The sequence below is a fragment of the Uloborus diversus genome, chromosome 3 (assembly GCF_026930045.1).
Source record: "Uloborus diversus isolate 005 chromosome 3, Udiv.v.3.1, whole genome shotgun sequence".
Lineage (NCBI taxonomy): Eukaryota > Metazoa > Arthropoda > Arachnida > Araneae > Uloboridae > Uloborus > Uloborus diversus.
Window position 1 is genome coordinate 35,933,433 of NC_072733.1, and position 23,762 is coordinate 35,957,194.

The window sequence follows — 23,762 nt, forward strand, 5'->3', positions numbered from 1 at the left end:
TTTGCTTCAAATTTTCTTTTTTTTTGAGGTAAAGGTACGCAATCGTCATTATTTCTCACGTTTGTAATGTTTTAACGGTTTTTTTTCTTTTGAAAGCTGATGAAGAACGAAGAAAAAAAAAGAACTACTGTCATTGAAAATATTTTATTTTTCCAATTCAAATTTGGGGTTATACAATATAAACACATTCAAAACTTTTTAAAAAATGAGTTAAAGGAAAATTGCTTGTTAAATTCTTGTAATAAACGAAAGATAAAACTGCACAAAAAAAAAAAAAAAAAAAAAAAACAGCTACTGTAATCTTTAAAAAGAGTAATTTGTCCGTAGCATGACTTTTTTCTCTTTTATTTTACTGTTTCAGTAATAGACTTATTTTTTCTGAGAATCTATAACTTAAATCTAAACTATATGTCTCCAAACGATTATTTTAAAGTATTTGTTCTTAAAATGACAGACAAATAAACTTTTGCTTACGTACCTATAATATTTTTCTGCTTAATTAATTTAAAGTTTCTCATTTTTTAAGGTGTAGAACGCGAATGCAAAAATATTGCTTCCTACATTTATAACATTTGGAGCGTTTTTGATAGTTTCTTTCAAACTACGCACATGCGGATTTCGTATTAAGTTGATGGAATGTAAATTTTGACAGCAGTTATCGGAGACAGGTACTTAGTTTTTCTTAAACATAACTGCATGCTTTATTCCTTGTTTAAACAAGATCGGATTAAAGAGGAAACAAAGGAATTAGCTTGATTTTTAAAATAATAAGTGCGGGAAAAATTGTAGTAACCACTCATATTTTGATATACCTTACCCCATTAAAATTAACGCATTTACATAGCAACAACTGTTGGTTTTCAATTAAATTTGTTCTTTATTTACAAAATGTGCTTCATTTTTTCTTTAAATATTTATTTTAATGAAATACGCAAACAAAGCTTTTTGTAGTTAACATCATACAAGAAGAACTCTGAACCCTATTTTCAGTAAGTTACCGCTCTAAAGCCAGGGCTAAGGCAGAAATACATGAAATACACCGCCAGCTCAGTCATTCCAGCCGAAGACTGCAGTTTCGTGCTTAGCTCAGTCACTTCCAAGTGTTGTAGGGTGCTACAATGCAGTCCTTAGCTGGAATGACTGAGCTGGCGGTGTTTTTCATGTATCTCTGAACCCTAGTTAAACTATATTTTTCAATAATTTAAGTAAATAATTCATTACTGGTATGAGTTTCAACAGGTTAATTCTTGAAGAATAAAACAAAACTATCTGTACATTGTCAGACGTAAATAATTCTGCATCGTATTCACCTGCTCTGGAGTTAAGAGGAAATAATGCTTTGTGCCTCGCAAGTCTTTGTAATTTTTGTCGCATGACTTTCTTTACACCTTGATGTAACTGGACGCATCACATTTTCATTACAAAATATGTTTTGCAATATGGTGTTATTTCAACTATATTTGTATTAGTTTTGCATGCGCATTCAAATACTAATTAAGGTAGATTTCAATATTATTGAGTAATAACGGTTAATATGCAAATCGAAATCAAAATCTGTGGGAAAGGATGGTGATTATTTGAATTATTTATGTGTATTGATTCAAAATTTTGTTAGCAGTTGCAGTTAAATACTTAATTGCATGTGCCGTCTAAGTTAAATGTAATTGATTTAATTGGGCACGTACAAAAGCCACATAATAGCTTTAATGACGTAAAATAGTGCACAGACTTTAGTAACACAAAACAGCATCAGGAAATGTTTTTATTACGATATTTTACCGTAAATAGCTTGAACAAATGATATTTTTTATAATAAGTATCTAAATCATTTCTTTTTTCTAACGTCGACATTGTTTAGCACATTACTAAATTTAAAAAAGAAGAAAAAGACGACGTTGTAAGTGCTTTAACATAATTTTGTAGCTTACCAGTAAGAAATTTTGAAAATTGCGCTTTTTAAAGATTGTAATTAAATAATAACTGTATTATTTCTCAATTTTTTTAAAATTCCTTAAATTATATAATTAAAGAAAAAAAAAGTTGACTTCACATTGATTTGATTTTTTTTCTCTTGATATTAACAAGCAACATTTACATATGTTTTATACGTGATTGATTGGTTGTATTACGTACCATACTTCTGTTATATTGGTTGACTAAATTAAAAAAAAAATCCTTGTGACTAAGGTAGTACTTATTTAATCTTTGGTTGTTTCAATTTTTTGACTTCTAGTGAGTAGAGCAACTCAAAATAAATTGGAGTATTTAACGGTGGAATAAAACATTAATTTAAAATTGAGAAACTAGACGGCGCTGTAATACACGGTAGGAAGCCTAGCGCCACGATTTTACGCACCTGGTGTCAAATACATAATTTTAATAACGGCTGTTTAAAATATCTTAATAAAGCAGAATTACTTTTGTAGTTTTCAGTATTAACATCTAAACGCTCATTTCTTTTATTTGCTGTTTTTTTTTCAGTCGATACCATAGTCGATATTAAGGCAATATATATATATATATATATATATATATATATATATATATATATATATATATATATATATATATATATATATATATATATATTTAATATTTTATTTCAGATTACGGTTATATAACGTAGATGTATTGATTTTTATTTTATACCGAGGATGTTATACGTTTTTCACTAACTATATAAATTAACTTATTAAATAATTGTGTGTTTTGGTAAGATGTTTTGAAGAACAATAAAAGAAATGAATGGGGGAAATTCTGTGCGAAGTTTTTTTTGATTAAGAACTATTTTGATGAAGACTGGAAGATCTTACTTCCGGTTACTAAGCTACTCAAAGGAATATTTTTTATCATTGAAAATATCCCACTAAATAACAAGTTTTTTAACTGTAAATTCATTTATTCCACTGCCCACATCTTAAAAAAAAATATTCCATTATTTTCCACACCTTGTTTTACGTTTGAGAATTTTTACTTTTGATGAAATTCCCCACTTGTGTTCTTATGTTAAGAGATTTATTCCCCCATTTTGAAGCACAAATCTTTTGATGAGAAAAAAGTGTTGTAAAAAGTGCATCGACACAAACAATAAAAAAATGACAATTGCTAATTTTAATTTTCAAAATTAGATCATATCTGTGCAATGAATGCAGAAAGCTCTTCTCAGATTAAACTCGTCAAAATTTTTAAAGTAGTAATCCACAAAAATATGAAAGATTTTGCAGTGATAATGTATGAAAATTTAAGTGTATATTACAGTGCAGAATTACACAAACACTTATCTAAGCTATAGATTTTTTATTTTGTATAAAAGCTTCAATGACCATGTTTAAAACAACATAGTACAAATACATAAGCCTCACTGCCCTACCAGTGCAATAAATTATTTCCAGACGGTAATAAAACGTATTACCGCGTTTCTGCCCTTTTGTTAAAAAAAAATTCAGTATTGCATGCATTTCAGTGTATCCAAGTCTCTTACAAAGTCTCGGGACTGCATCGTCCATAATCTACTTCCATATATAATTTCTCTTTACCCATTTAACATCTTCATAAAACTTCGTTCCAGCACAATAAAGATTAATGTTGAATGAATTATATATGTATTGCATTAGCAAAGCCATTCAAAACTTTTACGTGAATGAATAAAAATCTTCATGTTTTAAAAAACTACTTAAAATAGTTTCAAATAATGAAATTTCCTTTAAACTGAAAAAGCATCTTTATACTAAAAAAAAAAAAAAAAACTGCTAACTTTCAAACATATTTTAATTTTCAAACTATGCAATGATATATTTTGAAAGTTAGGGATAATGTCACGACCCCCTAAGAAATGCTTCTTAGCCCCCATAGGGATCACGACCCACAGGTTGGAAAACCCTACTGTATATCTTATCTTTTGCACCCTCAAATACATGTAAAGGTTTTGGGGGTTCTCATGCTGGCATCGTGATATTTTTTTTCACGTATTCCCAAACCTTAGTATTCCGTTCAAAGATAACCGTCAACCGCTTTGCCATTACGGATGCGAAGCAATCAGTTTATGTTTTTACGTATATAAAAACGAAACAGTATGAAACAAAAACTGGTAGCGACAACAAACTATTTGTTTTAAAAAATAGTGTAAATACGTATATGCATAAATTATAGCTTATGTCACTCAGTAAAAATGCACCTTTTATGTAGTGAAAGAATTTTTCAAATAATTGCAGTGATTCCGGAGATTACTTCAAACATATAAACATACAAAATCCCGCTCTCTCTCTTTATAATATTAGTATAGATTAGTCATCACTAGAATGAATTACTTTGTTTTTTACGGAACCAAACCCCTATTTTAACACTATTATTAGGTCTCAATTTACGCGGCATTTCCGTGGAACGTAATCCCCACGTAAAACGAGAGTCTACTGTATACAAAAATGCTTTCTAATTGTTTTTTTTTTTTCAATTTATTAGTTGAATAGTTTATAAAAGCCTAACAATGGCGCCTACAGAGAAATTTGAAGCATAAATAGTTTCTGAATTAAGTTGAACCATTTGGGGGGGGGGGGTGAGATGTTTTTACATAGATTGTGTATTAAATGGGTTTTTCCTTCGGGTGCTTTTTTTGCTTTCAGAAAACAGCTCAAAATTAATAAAAGCTGCATATGAAAAAAATTTGCTTCCTTCAAACTAACTGAAGGACACATTATCGATTATGTTAGAAAATAAAAGATGGTATACAGGAAAGTAGGCTCCCTTAGTTCAGTGAAAACTTCTGGGTGTTTTAACTAAAGAATGAACCCATTTGTTTTATTGTGTATTTTAGAAAAGCGTAGGAAGTTCAGGAAAGCGTTCTGATTATTTTATGTTTTTTGATAGAAAACGCCTTCCCATTTCTCAAATTAAATCTGATTAAGTAGCTTATAACGGAGTTCAATCGAAGCAAAACTCTTTTTTTTTTTTTTTTTGTATTTAGCAACTTTTATCGGTCTCAAATCTTTAAAATTTATGTCAAGTTTTTTACTTTTTTCACGAACTATAGAATCACTTTTTGACGAATTTATTTTTTCAGCTTATGACTCAATTTATTAACTTTATATTAAAATCTGAGCCTATGAACTCGCAAATGCCTGAACTTATAGTACCGAATAAGCCCAAAAGTTGTGCTTACATTAATATCCTTTTAAAACTTATTAGAACCTAGAAAAAAAAATAGTAACAAGTAAGAAGTAACACGTTCACTGAGCCCCGATCATAAAATACAATAAATCCAGCTTAAACATTATACTTATTGTGTATCCCTACAAGGGTGAGGTAGGGTTCTTACACACCAGAAAAAAAAATCACGTTTTAAAATGTTTTTATTTACCTTTACTGGATTAAACTGCGAGTTCATTTATCTTTTTTTTAAAACCAAATATGTATCAGGAAATTGCTGAAAATAACATGTTTGCGTTCAATGGAGTCACCTTTTCGTGGTTTGGGGGGTAACAAACCCCACACCTCCAAAATGCTATAATTTTTCATAGTAATATTAATTTTTAAAAATACGTTTTATAGTTATTGATATCTTCTAAATAAGTCGATTATTTTATATGGAGTAGTTATTTTGATTTAAAAAAAATAGTTTTGCAGTAAACAATAAGATATCTTTATATTTATAAACAAAAGCTTTATTAAAAAGTATCTTTAACGCATATGAGTTTAAGGGTGTATGTTAGCACACTTACGATACGTTTTTAGTAGTATCAATGTAAATAAATAACTTAAAATCCCTGGAAATTTGCTGAGATCATTTGCTAGATTTTGTGTGGTGAGCAAGCAAATATATATGATTTTACAGTTTCATACACCTCACCTCACACATTACGTTACAAAAAAATCCCCAACCGAGTTTGCGTTACTATATTTTTTTGTCTGAAAAAAATGTCTGAAAGAATCATGAGCTAGAAAATTTTACTTTATTTCTTTTCTAATTCGTAATTTATATCAAATAGAAGTTTATTTTGATTAACTGCTTCGTAATAAAATTTGTTTAAACTACCGAGTTTTATGCTTTGAATTTCCCAAGACTTTGAGTTGTAAACAGTGCAATCATTTAAAAATAGACTTAAAAGAGATGTGCAGTTTGTTTACAATTCCTTTTGAAGTTCTTTCTTTAGAAGTTCTCTGGATTAAAAATTGTGGGGTGGAAACTTAGTCCCTTTATACATTTCCTTGAAATGCTGATTAATTCCCTTGCAACTTTCAGGATATTATTAGACCTAAACCATAGTCAGGTAAGTTAGGACTTATTTACTTTCGCCTTAATCTTCAGTCTATTTCAGTCTGAACTTTGATCTAGAAACTAGGACGCATTCACTGTGGTATAAAATGCAAATTCACTTTCTCACTTGGTCCAGGAATTTCTGCTTAGACGTTGCGTTGACTCCACGACACTCAGTTTTGCATATTTTATGATCTTCTTCGCGTAGCGTTCAGCACATATATCTTCATACATTTTAGAAACGAGTTTTCAGTAAATTCCGACGTTATACGAGATCAACGCAATATTGAACCACATGACATCCAGTTCACTGAAAAATTCAAACTCCAATGTGATATTTTATCAAAATTAGGCCATTATTTTAAAGCTATTGTCATCCAAATTATTTCCTTTGTTAACAAAACTAACAAAAGAACGATAGTCTTGTTGTAATAAACTGGAAAGTCAATACCAAAGTCCATAGAAAAATCTTGGAAGAAAGACTGCTTCTGCGCAGAGCTGTAAAGAAAAAAAAAAAAGATTAAAAAAACTATTTTTAGTTATATATATATATATATATATATATATATATATATATTTTTTGCAAAATAACTTTTTTAATAGTATTTTGACTTTTGAAAAATAAGATATTCAATAATAAAAAAAATAATTGCATGTAAAAAGACAATTACAGTATGTTAACTATTTTTACGCAACTTGGTATTAGGAAAAGTACATTTTAGTTCAAATTACTTAAATGTTTACGTTAACTAATAAAAATGGTATTACTGATCTCACTTACGTCTTCTTTCTTGATTTAGTTGTTATATACCTTTCGCCGATTAATTTTTAAGCTTACATACTTTTTTGCTTTGTTTTTTATTTACAGAGATTTAAAGATTTATTGGCATCACTTTTTAGAACAAAAATTAAGAAAAATAAATAAATAAAATAAAAAAAAAAGAACAAAAAGTTTTTTTTTTTCTTTAAAAAAAAAATATATCGTTTTCTCAACACATCAACGCAATACAGTTGTATTCCTGACATTATTAAAATCATTTCCACAAATTCGAAAATTAATAATAACTAAGATTTGTTACTCCTTTGGTTGACATCAATGTCTTGTATATTAAGAAAATGCCATGATATCCACCTTCAAGGAGGTCAATAAAAATTCTAAACATATTTCAGCTATAAAATATTTTAAATTAAGTCGACGATAAATATTTGTACTACTTAAATTTAACTCTCTGTCTCCTTATTAACATTTTCAAGCTCCTGTTTGTAACCAGTGTGTGTGAAAACCAGTGATGGATTTACTAATTTAAAACTACAATGTGACGTAATACTACATTGGGTAGACGTTAATAATAATTGTACATTATTTATAAATCATTATTAACATTCACATATTGAGAAATATTTTTATAGTGTCTCTTATATATCTCTTATGTAATTTTAAACGAAGCGTCCTCACCACCACGAAAAACTCAATTACGAAAACATGAAAATACAAATAGGTAAGCTCTTCTGAAACCTTACTTTAATTACGTGAACTAAGAATTTCCCTATTTTTTTTCAAATTTTCAAATACATGAAAATTAATAATTTTTTGAAAAATACGCAAACTTTTCGGTACTTGTAGAGTCACCCATTTATATGCAAACAAAAAACTTTGGTTTTTGAGAATGGCAACGATCATGATTGGAATTATTTGTTGACGTTGGACATTTAGAATTATCTTGTTTAAAAAGGTTATGTTTGATCATCAGTTAAAATATTTTTTTTAATGCTTTGATGTTTACGCTGTTATTGAATAAAGTTGTACGTTAATATTTATTTAAACATTTTATCACATCATAATGAAAACCTTAAAATAGGATGCCAGAACTGTTAAGTCTTTAAAAATATTAAATGTCTTTCATTTGGTTTTCATCTTTACTTCCATTTGTACTAAATTCTAGTACTGATTACGTCAGTAACTTCTTTTGTACCAACTCTACTGAAAAAAAAAAAAAAAAGATTAGTGGGAACACTTTTATACAACTGAGTTTTTTCGTCATTGAGTTCTTTCAGCTGTTTAAAAAAATATTTGCATATTTATTTACTTTCTCTAATGTGTATATATATATATATATATATATATATATATATATATATATATATATATATATATATATATATATATATATATATATATATATATATATATATTTAAATAATCTATTTGAACATTTCATTCTAGTTTTGAACTCGTACAAAAACCAATAGCCAGGTATCCAAATTGATAACGTCTAAAACAAATCGAAACATCTTTTTATTCCGTCGTTTTATGAGTGATATTTATCGGTACGTTTCATGTGTCTTCGATATAAAACTACCGATTATTTAAGGTTAATGAAACGGAATTATGAGCAGATTTTATGTGTGACCAGTACTTTTATCGGCCTCTGAAAACATATTATAAAATATGCATTACCTAAGAGTTTGTATCACAGATTTACTTTTTCTCCGGAATCTAATGACCTGAAATGAGGAGAAAATGATAAGGCGTAAGTGTCTCCCCTTTGAATATTCAAAAGATACGAAATTCGCACTTTACATTCAATACTACTCGAACATTTTCTCCTTTCACGGCGTCAGCGTAATTTTTTGAAGCGTTAACAAAGAATGTCAAAGTCATGACACTAAGTTTCTTTGAAAAGTATTTAACCTTCGACTTTGGTACTGGAAAAGAAAATTCCAACTAAATGTGACTTTTAAGAAAATCGTTCTATTTCTTTCCGTCGTCGTCTTATTTCAAATTTTACTGAGAGCCATTACATCGAACATGAGTTTGACACATTAAAAACCGTTCCTTTGCTTTTCTTGGACGATATCATATTCGTCACTTCATTCTGATTTATTCACGGAAAAGAAAGATGCGTCATTTGTCAAAATTGATCTGAGATTATTCTTAATTCGAGTCGCCCGAGAAAAGGAGTTATTGATCTTACTTGTAAGCAACTTGTGAAGTTCCAATAAAGTGTCGTTTCATAGAAAATTTATTAATTTGATAAATAAATATGGTAATGTTTGAAGTAGAATGATATTTGGATAAGGAAATAATTTTAATTAAGACATTTTGAGCACTTGAATACGAAATGAGCATTTCATTTTTATACGTAAAAGCACGCGCGCCACGCGTAAGTTGAAATGGAATGTTTACATCACGCATACGCATATACCAATGTAATAAAATCAGGCCCGAAATAATATTTTTTGTCGACACAATGCGAATAAAAGAAGGTTTACAAGATAGTCTAGTGCTTATATTTTTTTAGCAATATTTTTCACGTTGGTGCACTTCCATCGTGGAAGGTAATGTATGTGTTATTTGCGACAATAACAAGCATAGATGAATCAAGGAGTTCAAAAACCCGTCACCGCCTTCGGTAAAACCAGGACATAGCTAGCTTTTAGATTCATCGAATCTATTGATACAGATGACACCTTTTCCGGAAATACATCTAATCATGGAAGTGTTTATTTAAGGGGAAAATAAACACATGAAAATGAATTTACCTCTACCGCAGGTATCACACATCGTTTTATAAACGTTTTAAAAAGGCTTTCAATGTCGTAACAACCGTTTAAATACGTTTTTCAAACGTGTAAATGTTGTGTGCGCTTTTTGGGACGGCTTGTAATGAAAATAAAAGAGAGATGGCACAAATAATAGATTTGAATCACGTCAAAAGATATTATTTAAAAAATACTGCATCGGAAAAAAAGTCCTTTAAAATGCTTCTGACACCATTTGAGCTGATTCTCATGTAAAATTCTCTCTTAAATTTGAATATGACCACCGTCCCCTCCCCCCATCACCGACTATTTTTCGTAGACATTGTCTCCCCTTTTTTCAGCTTTCGGCAGATTGATAGCCATAATTTTTCTTCTGAGAGGCCAGACTGGTGCAAAGTTCAAACGTATGAGCATTTGTGGCTACATGGTTGACTCATGGTAGTCTCAGGGGGTATTCTTCCCAAAAATGTTTAAAAGATCATCAAAACCGATATTTCTTTCTAAGTGTTTGTTTTACATTTTTTTCACTTATTTTTTGGCATAAACTATAGTATAACATTCATTCCTCTGAGCTTCATGTCGAAAAAAAAAAAATCGAGCTTTTAAAAAAAATTAAAAAATGGTGGAATCATTGCATGTTGCAAAGTCAGAGTCACATTTCAGATAGTCAATAAATAACCTCCTCGCATTATGCAACTTACATTCACAGACATAATTAAGATAAAATCTGAACTTAGGATTACTTATAATATTGCTATATGTATATATTTATATTTCATGGAACTCCAGATATATAAAAATACATTACTACTACATATTAAGTATGCCTAAATCCATTTTTTATTTTAATTATAACTGTGAATGTAATTTGAAAATTACGGGAAGGTTCTTTACCAAAGATCTGCGATGCGACTCTGACTATGCGGCATGCAATGCTTCCATTTTTTCTTACAACGTGATTTTTTTTACAGAAATTTTGTTCATAGGAGTGGAGTCTTATACTCCAAATTTATGCCAAAAAATAAATGAAAGATTGTGAAAAAAAAAAAAAAAACTTGGGGAAAAAAGACCGCTTTTGTTGATTTTGTTATAAGTTCATGGGAAATACCCAGATGAGTCTCTCAACTTGCCCCTTGCCCCCACCTGTCTCTAAAACTTCAGAACAATGTTAATGGTTAAAATAATACTTCCTTCCAACTAAATAAAAATGATGGCTATGAAACTATCGGAAAATGAAAATAAAAGGGGGGGGGGGCATTTCCAAAATATGGGACGTGACCAGTGGCGTAGCTAGGGAGTGGTGGAGAGGGAGGTCTGCCCCGGGCGGCACTTTTAGAGGGGCGGCAAATTAACCATTCTGATGAGGAAAAAATAAACGTCTTTTTAAATAAGGAAATTATGGTTTTATGTTGTTACTGCAGGCAAAAAGAAAATCTTCGAATAGAAAGACTTTTGTGTCATTACCAGATTAAAAAAATTACTTTTATACAAAATTTTCTGCTTTCTTTCAAGAACTTTCAAAAGTCTTTCTTGATAGCATATCAGTACAATTCCTTTTTTAAACATTTGGTTTGGTCCCTCAACTTGGCCAAACATAGACTAAAATTTTTTTAGCGTATTCAGTTTCAAATAATTCCGGTTGAGAACCTCTCCTACCACCAGTCTAACAACGTGAAAGATGGCTTCAAAAATGTTTTTCGAGGGAGAGCTTTTGAATTTTTCATCTCTTTTCCTGATATCCCCCAAAACATAGCTTAGAAATACGGTTTTAGGCATCAGTGTTTTAAAATTTCCGGGTAGAACCCAGAACCCTGTCTTTTCTTCTAACGTAGCAAACATAGCCAAAAAGTACACATTTAGGTCTTTAAATTTTGAAAATATTCCTGGAGAAAACTCTTCCCCTCTCTTTTAGGTCTCAACATATAGCCTAAAATTACGTTTTAAAAACTTCGATACTTCAATATTAAATTCGTGAAAACAGCATCTGAACCTTGACTATCTTTTATCTCCTAACGCCATCAAACATAGCTTAAAATACGTTTTTAGGACTTCAGTATCGGAATTTTTCTGAGAGAGATAGCTTAATCGCCCCCCCCCCTCATCTATCGTCTCCATAGATTAAAACTGCGTTTTAGAACCTTCAATCAAAAAAATTTTCCGAGGAAGGATAGTCGAAATCCCCAGATATTTTCCTAACGTCCCCAAAAATAGCCTATGATTTCGTTTATAGAAAATTGCGTGAGTGGGAGAATTCGCTAATCCTTCCTTCTCAAAGTTAGCCTAAAGTAAACTTCAGCTTTAAGAAAGATTTTGGGAGGGATCTCTGCTCCCTTTTGCTCCTAACATTATCAATATCAAACAAAGCTTTAAGTCGGGCGTCAATTACGGCATTTTTCCATAAGAGGCCATAAGCCTGACTTCACAACATTTTTGGTGCCGTTTAAGTGTAAGGGAACTTTTGAACGCTACCAAACATAGCCTAGAATTGCGTTTTAGAGACTTTGGTGCAGAACAATTTTCAAAGAAAGAAGCCGAACCTTCCCATTCCAGTAAATCACTAAAGATATCCTTAAAATTGATTTCAATTCAAAAAATATTTGAGAAAGAAACCTCTGCGTCTCTTTCTCTCCTAATGCCTACAACTGCGTTAGAATACACATGCAATTGCGTTGCCAAAGATAGCCTAAAATTGTATATTTCAGACCTGAAAAATTTTTGAATTGAGTGTCCGACGATTTCCGATTTTTTAAATCTCTCCACAAAGTAGCCTAAGCTGCATTTAAAATAAAATTTTTAGAACATTTCCTTGTAGTGCCCACCGATTCCCTAACGTCAACAAAGAAACACTAAGTGAGATTTTAATTTTTAAAAAATCGGGAGCAAACCAAACGTCCTTTCCCTTCGCTTTACTAAAAAGTACCTAAAATTGCGGTTTTTTACGTAAATTTAGCAATTTTCTATAAGTGTGCTCCTCCCCGTTCTTATTTTTTTCTTTTGCATGTATGTAAAAACTAATTATGTATTTTTTGTCTTTAATTAAATTTCTAGTTTTAATTTAAACACCGTTGACAGTTTAATGTATTAACTACTTCACAATGAAAGGGCGGCAAATTGAGGCCACTGGACGTGACGAAAAAAAAAGAGTGGTCATTTTTGGAAATTAGAGGGGGGATTACATAATAATCAGCAAGAAGTTTGTAAGAAGCATTTTGAAGGGGGTTTTTTTCTGTCGAGGGGAACCTCTCATCTGTCTTGGGGCAAGAGATAGTACTAGTAACCCTGGTAGGTGCTGCTGTACAGCATGATTTGGAAAAAAAATCAATGAAAGCCTATTTAGGACGTATAGGCCTCATATGCGCTATAACATAATATAAAAATGTTTTATTTAGCATTTGTTAAATACTGCTCTTGATTTAATTAATGTTATCACATTATTCAAACAATTTCATATCAATTTTTTATACTACACAATAGAATGCAAAAACACTCTATTGTAGTCATTGTACTGCTCAGAATAATCAATTAGTAATTTTATGAATACTATTCCCAATAAATATGGGACGACCATGCAACACTAAGTCGCACTAAGTAATTTTCAATCGAATTATAACTAATTAGTTACATTTTCATGACTGTCCAAATTCCTCTTAAAATCTGTAATAGAAAGTCAAGACAGTTGAATTTAACTAAGTGAATTTCAGAAGCAACTACGGGAATTTGTTGCTTGTAATATACAATATAAAATTTTTGAGCACAATTTTCCAAGAGTTTTCAAAGCTCCCTATGGAGGTCTATGAAAGTAATTTAGCCATTGATTCCTATAGGGATCCTGTTAAGGAATTGAAAACTTGCTATCTCTTAAGTTGAAAGGAAATAGGTTTAGTATTATCCGAATGCGAAAAATTACTTTGTGTTTGGAAGGATTAGAAGTTATTTCTAACTTATCATAAGATTTTATTGAAATTAGAAAGTGCATTGGATTATATTATAAACTAAAAGGAAGCCATTTGTTTTAAGATAGTTTTGAAATAATAGATACATAAGTTATAGCATTTAAGTTTTAATATATGGTTTGAAATTAGTTAAATTCATATAAGTATCTTTATATGTTAAAATAAGACAAATAAATTCGAAGAATTACAAACTGTTCTATATTAAATTAAAAACTTTAAAAAAAAATATTAGTGAGGAATCATCGGTTAGATTTTTCGTTAACTTTAAGTTAAAGGATTCATTTTTCCAAACTTTCAAGAATTTATAAATGTAGTTGAACTCAAATAATACCAACGGTCGAAAATTCTGAAGTTCGCTTGCATTAGCCTTTATTCGTAAAAACCATGAATACGTGATATTATCAAAAAAAAAAAAAAAAAGACTCTCACTTATTGCAACAATGCATATTGTAATCTAATTATTTGTATATTCGAAAAAAAAAACTATTTTTTTAATTCAATGTTTTTAATTAAAAAAAGAAATATATATCTAAGGAAATTGAAATGTCCTGAGATGTGTATGGGTTTTTTCCTCAGTGCAAAATATTTTACATTTGCCTCTCGGTGCATAATAGGCCTTCTAAAACCTCACGAATCATGAATAACTTCCAAAACTGAAAATTACAGCATTTGATCAGGAAAAATTTCAGTCATGAGCTCAGGAATTTTGGTTCGTCTTAGCCAAAACTTTCATTTTAATTGTACGTTTTATGTGTGAGGTTTTTAATTTAACTAAATAACAAACGAAACTTAACAAACAAAATGCTCGTTTTAGCCATGTTTTTCTATTAACCATGATTGTATGAAGAGAGTTCAACTGTATAACGTAAACCATGTGTACTCAACCTTTTTCACTTTGGGAAACTATATTCGAAACTTGCCGTTTTCGTGAAAAAATCTCTTGTTCAAAGGCAAAAAAAAAAAAAAAAAAAAAAAAAAAAATCCTACTCAAGTTTATGAAATTATTAATGCTTCTTTATTTTGTTACAAAATACATATTTCAACAGGATATTGAATAGAAATCACGTAATCATTTTACTAACTAATTTTAGAAAGAATAGTTATTTTGAGTTTTGAGCTTAACTTTATATTCATATAAAATACACATTTGATTAAATACTAGTATATTCTATTAGTAATAGACCTAAGGAACACTATTTTAGTTTATAAAAAATGATAAAAATAACTGTCATTAATGACTTGACTGTCTTGACTGACTTGACTTGCAAAGAGTTTAACGTGTAGAATAATAATACTTTTTTCTCTGAAAAAATATTTATTGATTTTAATTTTTCCAACAGTACATTAAGATTTAATTTCATCCATATGAGTTCGACTATTTATTAAAAAACAATACTAAATTTCGTTTTGATTAGGCAAATAGTGAAAAAACTGTAGGAACCCCGAAACAATTTCAAGTAGACTGGGGAGGTTTGACCCACCCTATCATTTTCATAATTAAACACATTTTTATCTGATAGCACCAGAGGGTAGTTTGTTATTAAATCAAATCAAAAGCTGCTTAAATTTTTTAAGCACTTTTATTATACTTGGCCTGATTGTCACGGAGAAATCTGAGGCCTGATTTTGCTTATATCTCAGTAACTTGACCACTTAGAGACTTCGGGATTTCACTAAATGATTTGCTTTATCTCAAGGTACAACTTAGCGCTGAAAAATTAAAGTTCTAAAATAAAATTATTATTTCGGTTAGGATGGAAAACAGCAAATTTCATGTAATTTCCCCATCAAATATTTAAATATAAAACCCATTGTTACAAATTTTGTTGCCTTGCACCAGCAATGTTAATAGTAATCATAATGAAAAGTTTGAATCAAGGCTTCTATGAAGCAAGCATGAAATGTATTCAATGAAATTGCTCCCGTAGGATTTATTTCCTCACCTACGCCAATGATCGATAACGGGGTAAGTAAAGAGACATATTAGGATCTTAATCTCTATTAACTTGTATGTTGGGAACCATAAATTAGTTTAAGAAACCTTTAATATTTAAATGGACCACAACTCAGCACAAACAAAAAAAAATGAAGAAAAACCTTGAAAACAAGAAATATTTTATTTATTTTTTGATCACCATTTCTGTCTTGAGACAACCAATTGACTTTGGCAGCAGTTAGAAAATAGAAAGAAAATTATTATTTTAATCAGGATGGACAAAACTTAAGAGACGCCAGTCCAGCGCAAAGGTCGCCTGGAGAAAATGAAAAATAACAGAATTTCTTAAAAAATACTAAGCACTTTTCATACCGCAACCCAAAGAACAAAATAACTTTTCTGAGTCGGAAAGGACATTTTAAATGTTCCTGTAGTTTTCAATTATTCCGAGAAAATGCCCCTACAAACGAAGAAAAGTGCGGCTCAAGTCATGTAGAGAATTTCATATCATTACCTAGCTTCCAATCCTTAATTTGAGTGCTGAAACGTGCATCTGGAATGATTTCTGGGAAAGTTTGGTTTGAAATGACTTGAGCCGCACGTTTCTTCGTTTGCGGGGTCATTTTCTTGGAATAATTGAAAACTACAGGAATATTTAAAATGCCCTTTCCGACTCAGAAAAGTTATTTTGTTCTTTTGAATGCGTTATGATAAGTGCTTAGTATTTTTAAAGAAATTCTGTTATTAGCCATTTTGAAGTACAATTAAGAAAAAATCGCGTGTGATAGCTTTTTCACGCAAAAAAGTAAAATATTTCGTTGCAAGTTTATCTTCTCTGTGCGATTTATGATTCACTTTTGCAGAGGTATGTTGCATTATTTGTATACTCTGATTAATGCACTAAAAGCCTGTATACTTACTTTTAAAATTCATAACTTATTTTAATACGTTTTTTATTATATTTTCTACAATGGCAATTAAGGGAGGTTTGACCAACGTCAATTCGGGAGGTTTGACCCGGTTCAAACCTCCCCATTTAATTTCGTTTGATGGTATAACATTTTTAAAACAATGTATTTTATTATTTTTTTTAAAGTAAGATTGTGTTTAGTTCAAATGAAATAAATGTTGCTCTTAACTTGTAATTAAAGTCACTTTACATTGTACAGATAATAGTCATTTGAAACACTTCCTGTATGTTTATAATTCTGATCAAACTAAACATAACTGAAATTTGCTTTTCTATTCTGTTAATATACTTATTAAGATATTTAAAACATTCAAGCCCTTATTAATCCATGGGATGACCATGCTGAGGCCAGGGGCTCCTAAGATTTTAAGACCCTATTTCGCTAATAAATGTTGCTCGTATTGTTTTCGTTTTTTTTTTTTTTTTAATTTACTTTCCATTAGTTTACTGTAACTGAAGTATGAATATAAAGTTAAACTCAAAATAACTATTCTTTCTAAAATTAGTTAGTAAAATGATCATTGCATAATCTATTCTTTTGGATAGTTCTTAGTATTATATCAATATATCTATATTGAACGGATCACATCTAGAATTTTTACAGATATCCCTGTCAAAGCTGAAATACAAAGAATGGATAATGTGAAAAAGAGTAAGAAAATATCTAAAAATATTTTTAAAAAAGCAAATAGTAAAACGAAGATTACACTTGTGTTCAGACAGTGAGTAGATACGTGAAATATTCTCATGTCATTAAATAAATTTATGGTTTTTCTTTTGATGTAATTGTTGCTTGTATCATATAATAGTAGTAAATCAGACATATTAACATTTCAGTATAGTTTAGTATCGTTTTTATAAATTTTAACCTATGTTGATCAAACCTCCCTTATGGTGGGTCAAACCTCCCTCAAGTAGGGACGTTTGACCCAATTTGGATACCCTTGAAAACTCGCTAATAAAAAAAAAGAAAAAAAAATTAATTAAAAAAAAAAAAAAACAACGATGTCAAAAGTTGCTCAGATATATTTCCTCTCGAAAAAAGTCAACTAGAAGTTTTTCTTATGGAAATATTTTTTAAAAACATACCTTTGTAAAAAGTGGGTCAAATCTCCTTAGTTTCCCCTATAACAAGGGTCCAAGGAAGTCAGATTAGAGAACTCTGTTGTTAAGGGTTTCTTATGCTAAAGAGTCATTCCATAATGACTAACGTAACATTCAGAGCTGATTTTCCAACTCTTATTCCGACTCTGCTTTAAACTTAAAGATTTAAAAAAAAAAACAATTTTAGTTTTAATTATAGATTTACAGTGTACATGGTACACATGTATTATTTCTGCTAAGATTTTTAAACAAATTACTGCTAATAGATATTTTTTCAACAAAAATTGCGCTGTGATTCACGTAACTTTTTTGCAACCCTGAAAAACGATTAGGCAAAAATTTCTGAAAGTTAAGCAAGTGTTGAAAATTATCTGCTATATTTGAAAACTGTGGAAACTACTTTTAAAAATATAACTCGCATTTATTAAAGTTGAAATTTTTTGGTCTTAAATGCTACTTTTATTTTAGATGGCGTGTGACTAACGTAAACATCGAATGACAAACAATAGATGCATTGAAAACTATTTATTTTGAATAATAATAAATGTGGAATAGTGATAAGGAACAACTACATTACCTTTACATGTTTTTATACTTTTCATGTCACATAATTTTTTTTTAATCAGTATAAGAAATTGTAAAAAAGATAGCTCCCTTGTAGCTCAATTGGGCCAGACAAAAAAAAAAAAAAAGCTTTGCTTTTACAAACTGAATATCATCAATTTTGGGCCAATTAAATTCTTGTGGAGTTTCTCTCAAAAACTGAACTTTGTGATTTCAGAAGCTTCATCGAATTACAATATTCTGCCAATTTTCCAGTTATCATCAAAAAAAAAAAAAAAAACTCCTTAGTACTCTATACATATAATAAAATAAGATGTTTGTGTGTGTGTGTGGCGCGCATCCCGGGAAAACGTTAAGGCCTAGAAAGATGAAATTTGGTATACAGGTGCAGTTTTTGCTGAAGATGTGCACCTCGGGCTTCGATTTTTGATATTTTAATTAGAAAAAAGTTATTTAATGTTTTATGGGATTTTTAGTACTTTTAACCTCACAGACCCCGAACCAACCACGCCAGACGAATATTTTTTGTACTATAGTGTAGGAAAATTAATTTTAAATATGATAAATGAAAAAAAAAAAATTGAAGATAGAGCAATTTTTTATAGATTTTTGAAAAAACCTTTAATTTGCATTTTTTTCTGGGATTAGTTTTTTTCGAAACCCATCCTGTGAAAAGTATTGAACCCTCAATTCTAAAAGTTTAGTTGGTAATAACAAAAACATTCTGCCCCCTTCAGAAGAAAAAAGTTTTTAAAAATACGCAATAGTTTTTTTTTTACAATTTTTTTAATGCAGAACGCAACACGAGCTGTTCGCTTGCCGGCTGAGTTCTGAACTTACCTCATCACGTGATCCAACTAAAATCGTTTGCATTCTCTCACTTTTTTTTTTTTTTTTTGCAAGCGTTACTTTTTGCCGCACGACGGGGAATATAGAGCCTTTTTTTTGCGGGCTATTTTGATTAAATAAATAAAGCCCGCGATTTTGCGCATGTTCTTTGTTTTTGTTACTGATTGGCGGTTAGGTTAGGTAGATACAGAGATAGAGATTGAGTGGACAAAAAATGTTTTATATTTTTTCTTCGAATTAATACTTATATAAATAAAAAAAGATTGTTACTGTCAGAAGTAAATATGCATAGATCGTATAGATAGACAGATAGATAGATAGAGAAATATAGAGGTTGATATAGTAGATGGACAGCAAGAAAGAGACATGCCCGTCATTTAAAAAACTTCAACGGGATGTCAAAGACCCCCCCCCCTACACACACACACACCATGACTTTGAAAAAACAATGCTTTCACATAAAAGTGAGTGTGCTTTTTGTTATTTTTGGACAAAATTTGCATGAAGAGTACGCCGTTTGTATCTCCCCTCCCCTCCTTTAAAAGTATTCCAAACGACGGAACTGGAGATAGGTCTAGAAAATATTTTATTCAAACTACTAATGATATAGATAGATATAGATTGATTGATAGCGTCACGAAATTTATTTAAGCAGCCGCCGAAGGCAGCAACATTGGCGTAAAAAGACGAATGATAATATTGATACATAAAGAAAAACATTGATTAATACCGTTGCTAAATTGTGTAAGCAGCCGGCGAAGGCGGCAACCCTGGCGCAAAAAGGCGAACGGTGTAAAAAGGTGGACCAGATGGTCGCCGAAGGCGGCTAGTTTATAATAAAGTATTCTTCTTTCAGGTTTACTATTTCATCGAATGGTGTTGTGTCACCTGAAGTAGAATACAAACTTACGCAAAACTTTTTAATAGTTTTTACTCAGTGGCAGACTGAATGCCAATAAGAGGTTTAACACTTATCATCACTTCTTCATCTTTCGCTAATTTATGCGAACTCTCACATGCCGATATAAATAGGCACCTTACGTTTAAAGATGAATGGACTTCGTTAAGAAATTTTGTTGCATTTGTTACAATTGTTTGCCTCTGTAATACTTTCTTCCATACATGACGCCTCAATGTAGCACCTACGCCATCATGGGGGCCCTTGCCATGATAGGATTCCATGAAATTCCACTGAGAATACAAAGCATCCATAGACATTAGTGCCATATTATAACGGTTTCTCAAATGGGCTGCTGCCCCATCCGACTACACAATAACTTTGTTAATTGTGCAATTTAAACTATATTTGCAGTTCTTTACTAACATATCATTAAATGATTTGACTTCCAGGCAAGAATGTGTTTTGGTGTCTGATATTACTGCAAATGTTTAAACCAGTAGATCATCACTGAGACATTTCCTGTAGTAAGCAATAGCAGTGTATATTGTCACTGTAGCATCTCCAGATGTTTTCCATTGTGCTGCCGTTACCTCATTCTGGTGTTTTATGGAGAAGTTATCCGTAAAATCTACTTGAAGTAATAGCTTTCTTTCTTTGAGATTTTCCTTCTGCTTTCTCAATTCTCTAGTTTGTGTTCTAATTTTGAACACATGTTTAGCGTACTTTTTAGTTTGTTTTATCAATTCTTTGAATTCCTTCAATGAAAACATCCCCTCTTCTAGTTTCCCGCCTTTCCATTTATAGACAGAAATGTCTATTTTTTAAGTCTACGCTATCAGCAATGAATTTTTCGTAGTTGCGCTCACATATTTCGCTTTGTTGTTTCATACACTCACCAGTTTGTTCATCACACACAATTAACGAGATAAGATCATTCCCACTTTGCACAGTAACCATGCTTTTCCACGTACATTTCTTTAGTAAGAAAGTAAAATTCTCACAGTAAAGGCAGCAGCATACATTTTGATCCTTAGAGTTCACTATTTGAACTTCCTCCGGCCTTAACTCACAAAATTTAGCAAACCCAATTTCTTCATTCGGGCTGTCTTTTTTATAAAGTTCATAAAATTCTTTCAAATTAAACATAAGCAAACGCTTCTGTAGTTTCTTTCTCTTATTGGTAATAGGGTCTTTTACAGATTTAACATCTTTCTTTCCAGGAAGGAATTCGTGAAATATCATCATTATAATAAAATTGGATCACTTTTTGTTTTGTAGTACCCGACAAAGTTAATGAGTGTCTGTGGGATTTAGACCTTTCTATACAAATTCCTATATCTTTTAGATATTCACTCTTTCTTCTGGGCTGTTGGGTAAAGCATTTCGCGATTTCTTTATTGCTTTTCACAATGCTTGCCTAGTAGAAGAAGGATAATCTGAAGATGTGGAGGAAATAGATTTTTTTTCTTAGCAGGCATCTTACGCATCCTTAGTTTTGATGCTTCATTTTCTTTCATTTTTAATTTCATATCTGTAGCTGTCCTTTTCCGTAAAGCCCACTTTAATGTTTTAGATGTTTTTGTTTGGAGCAGTTTTTTTTTTTTTTTGCACGCTTTGATTCGCCCAACTTTTTCTTTTTCGTTCTGCAGCACTCAGTGGAGCCATTTTGCAGCTTCAAATATTTCAAATTTACTAAATGTACTTATTTAGCATAAACTGTAACTGAAATAGACCCTAAATTAGTTAAGTTTTACACAACATGGCACCATTGGTAAAAATGCAATTATTTACGAAATTTCGATTCAAATTCAACAGTTTAGGTAGCAATATCAACCTATTTATATGAAGCATATAAATCTGATGCTTAAACCAAGAACTATGTTTTTTTTTTTTTTAGATTTGTGTATGGAAAAGGAACAAAATTACCTTAAAAAATGCATCTAAAGTCAATGAGCAGTAAAAAAATGTTATCTTTTTTTTTTGGGAAATTTTTTAAACATTAATAAACATGCATCCTTGAAAAAAGTTACTATTTCTTAAAAAACTGTATTTTTTTTTTTTGCCTCTGTCATTAAAACATATCTTCTGAAAAGTGCTCAACAGAAAACAGTGCTTAAGTTATAACACATTTTCTCTTTCTCTCTTATTATAGAGCTATATCTATCTATTAAAGAGCATTTGACTCTGTCATTAACACATTTCCTCTGAAAAGTACTCAACTGAGGACAGTGCTATAGTTTTGACACACACACTCTCTTTCTTCCCTTCTATATCTTATTATATTTTACATAGTTTATATTTCTCTTATATTCTGACAAAAAAGTAGTACTCTTCAGCTCCCTCATTGTCAACTATAGTTCATCCACACTACACATCCATTGAAAGACATTTGACTCTGTCATTAAAACATATCCTCTGAAAAGTGCTCAACTGAAAACAGTGCTCCAGTTTTGACAAGAAAAAAACGTCATCTTTGCGAACTCGTTGCCTTCTCGTTAGTTCTAAACGATATTAAGGAAGCATTAGTGAGCCTGGGCCTCTTCCTTTACAGCAAACAATCTCTTTCCGCAATCTTAATGACAAGTTAATGAAGAAGCCCGTTTCAAAATGCGATTATTGTCCTCAGGCACTGGAAATTTAGAGCACATCAAAGATTCTGTTGCACAGTGTAAATGGAGCTTTTAGGAAGGTGATGGGCTTAGAGAACGGCGTCTTTTATCGGCTTTGCTTTGTAGCAAGAACATCGCTAGATGCTTTCGATTTTAAATCTCGGAAAAGGAACATAAGATAGTCTGATTGTGAACAAGAAAAGCATCGAGATAAATATCATAGGAACCTCATACATTTATAATGTTCGCCCAGGATAGTTTTCTGACTGGAAAACCAATTTTAAAACATGCGTTATCTACAAATTCTTAAAAGGATTATTCAAAGGAATTTTTGACAAATCATTTGCTAAACTTGTTAAATTTTAGCAACACGTAGTGTCGTGTTTAATCCATTTGATTTATAATTGTATTTTAAAATAAGTATGTGTTTCTCTATATTGTGAAGTCGGATTTATATGTGTTAGAATGCATTTCAAACGCCATAATGTTCAAAAACAGAACACCTATTTTGTACAAAACGAGTTCATATGAGATACGCAATCAAACTGTCAGAAAAAAAAATTCAGTGTAGATGTTCAATGACCTACAATATAACAATATAATTGTTTCAAAAAATATGTAGCTTATTTTTTGCATCTTCGGTTTCGTTTTCGTTTTAAATAATGTCTAGTTACCTTTTCGTATAAGTAGAGATGTAAAATTTCCGGAAAATTTGAAGTAGTAATAAAAAACGGGTTTTTTTTCGAGAAAAATTGGAAAATAAGAAAAATTGATTTTTTTATGAATAAAAATAGGGTTTCTTAATAATTCTGCGTTTCTTAGAACGTAGTATAAAGGGTTAAGCATTATAAAATGTATGCAATTCACACATCTTCTTTTCTGCTTGACAGAAATACAAATGAAGGTAAGTTTAATTAGAAAAAAAAACCCTTTCTTTTAATAACTCACAGCTTTCTTGATAAAACACCAGAAATAAGTCAAGTCGTCGTTCAACCAATAATATTGGAAAAAGGTGCGTCTAATCATAACAATTACATTTTTTATTTTAGATTACCTTTGAAACTTGAAATAATAATTGTAATT

General features: G+C 30.6%; 1 protein-coding gene across 1 annotated transcript in view; it reads right to left on the bottom strand.

Annotated features, from left to right (window-relative positions):
- Positions 1-6,516: 6,516 nt before the first annotated feature.
- Positions 6,517-23,762, bottom strand: part of LOC129218166 (uncharacterized) — a 454,520-nt gene continuing 437,274 nt past the window's right edge. Inside the window, exon 9 of the mRNA XM_054852380.1 lies at positions 6,517-6,748. Within this exon, the coding sequence (XP_054708355.1) occupies positions 6,607-6,748 (142 nt within the window). The 3' untranslated portion in view covers positions 6,517-6,606. The remainder of the gene's footprint in view (positions 6,749-23,762) is intronic.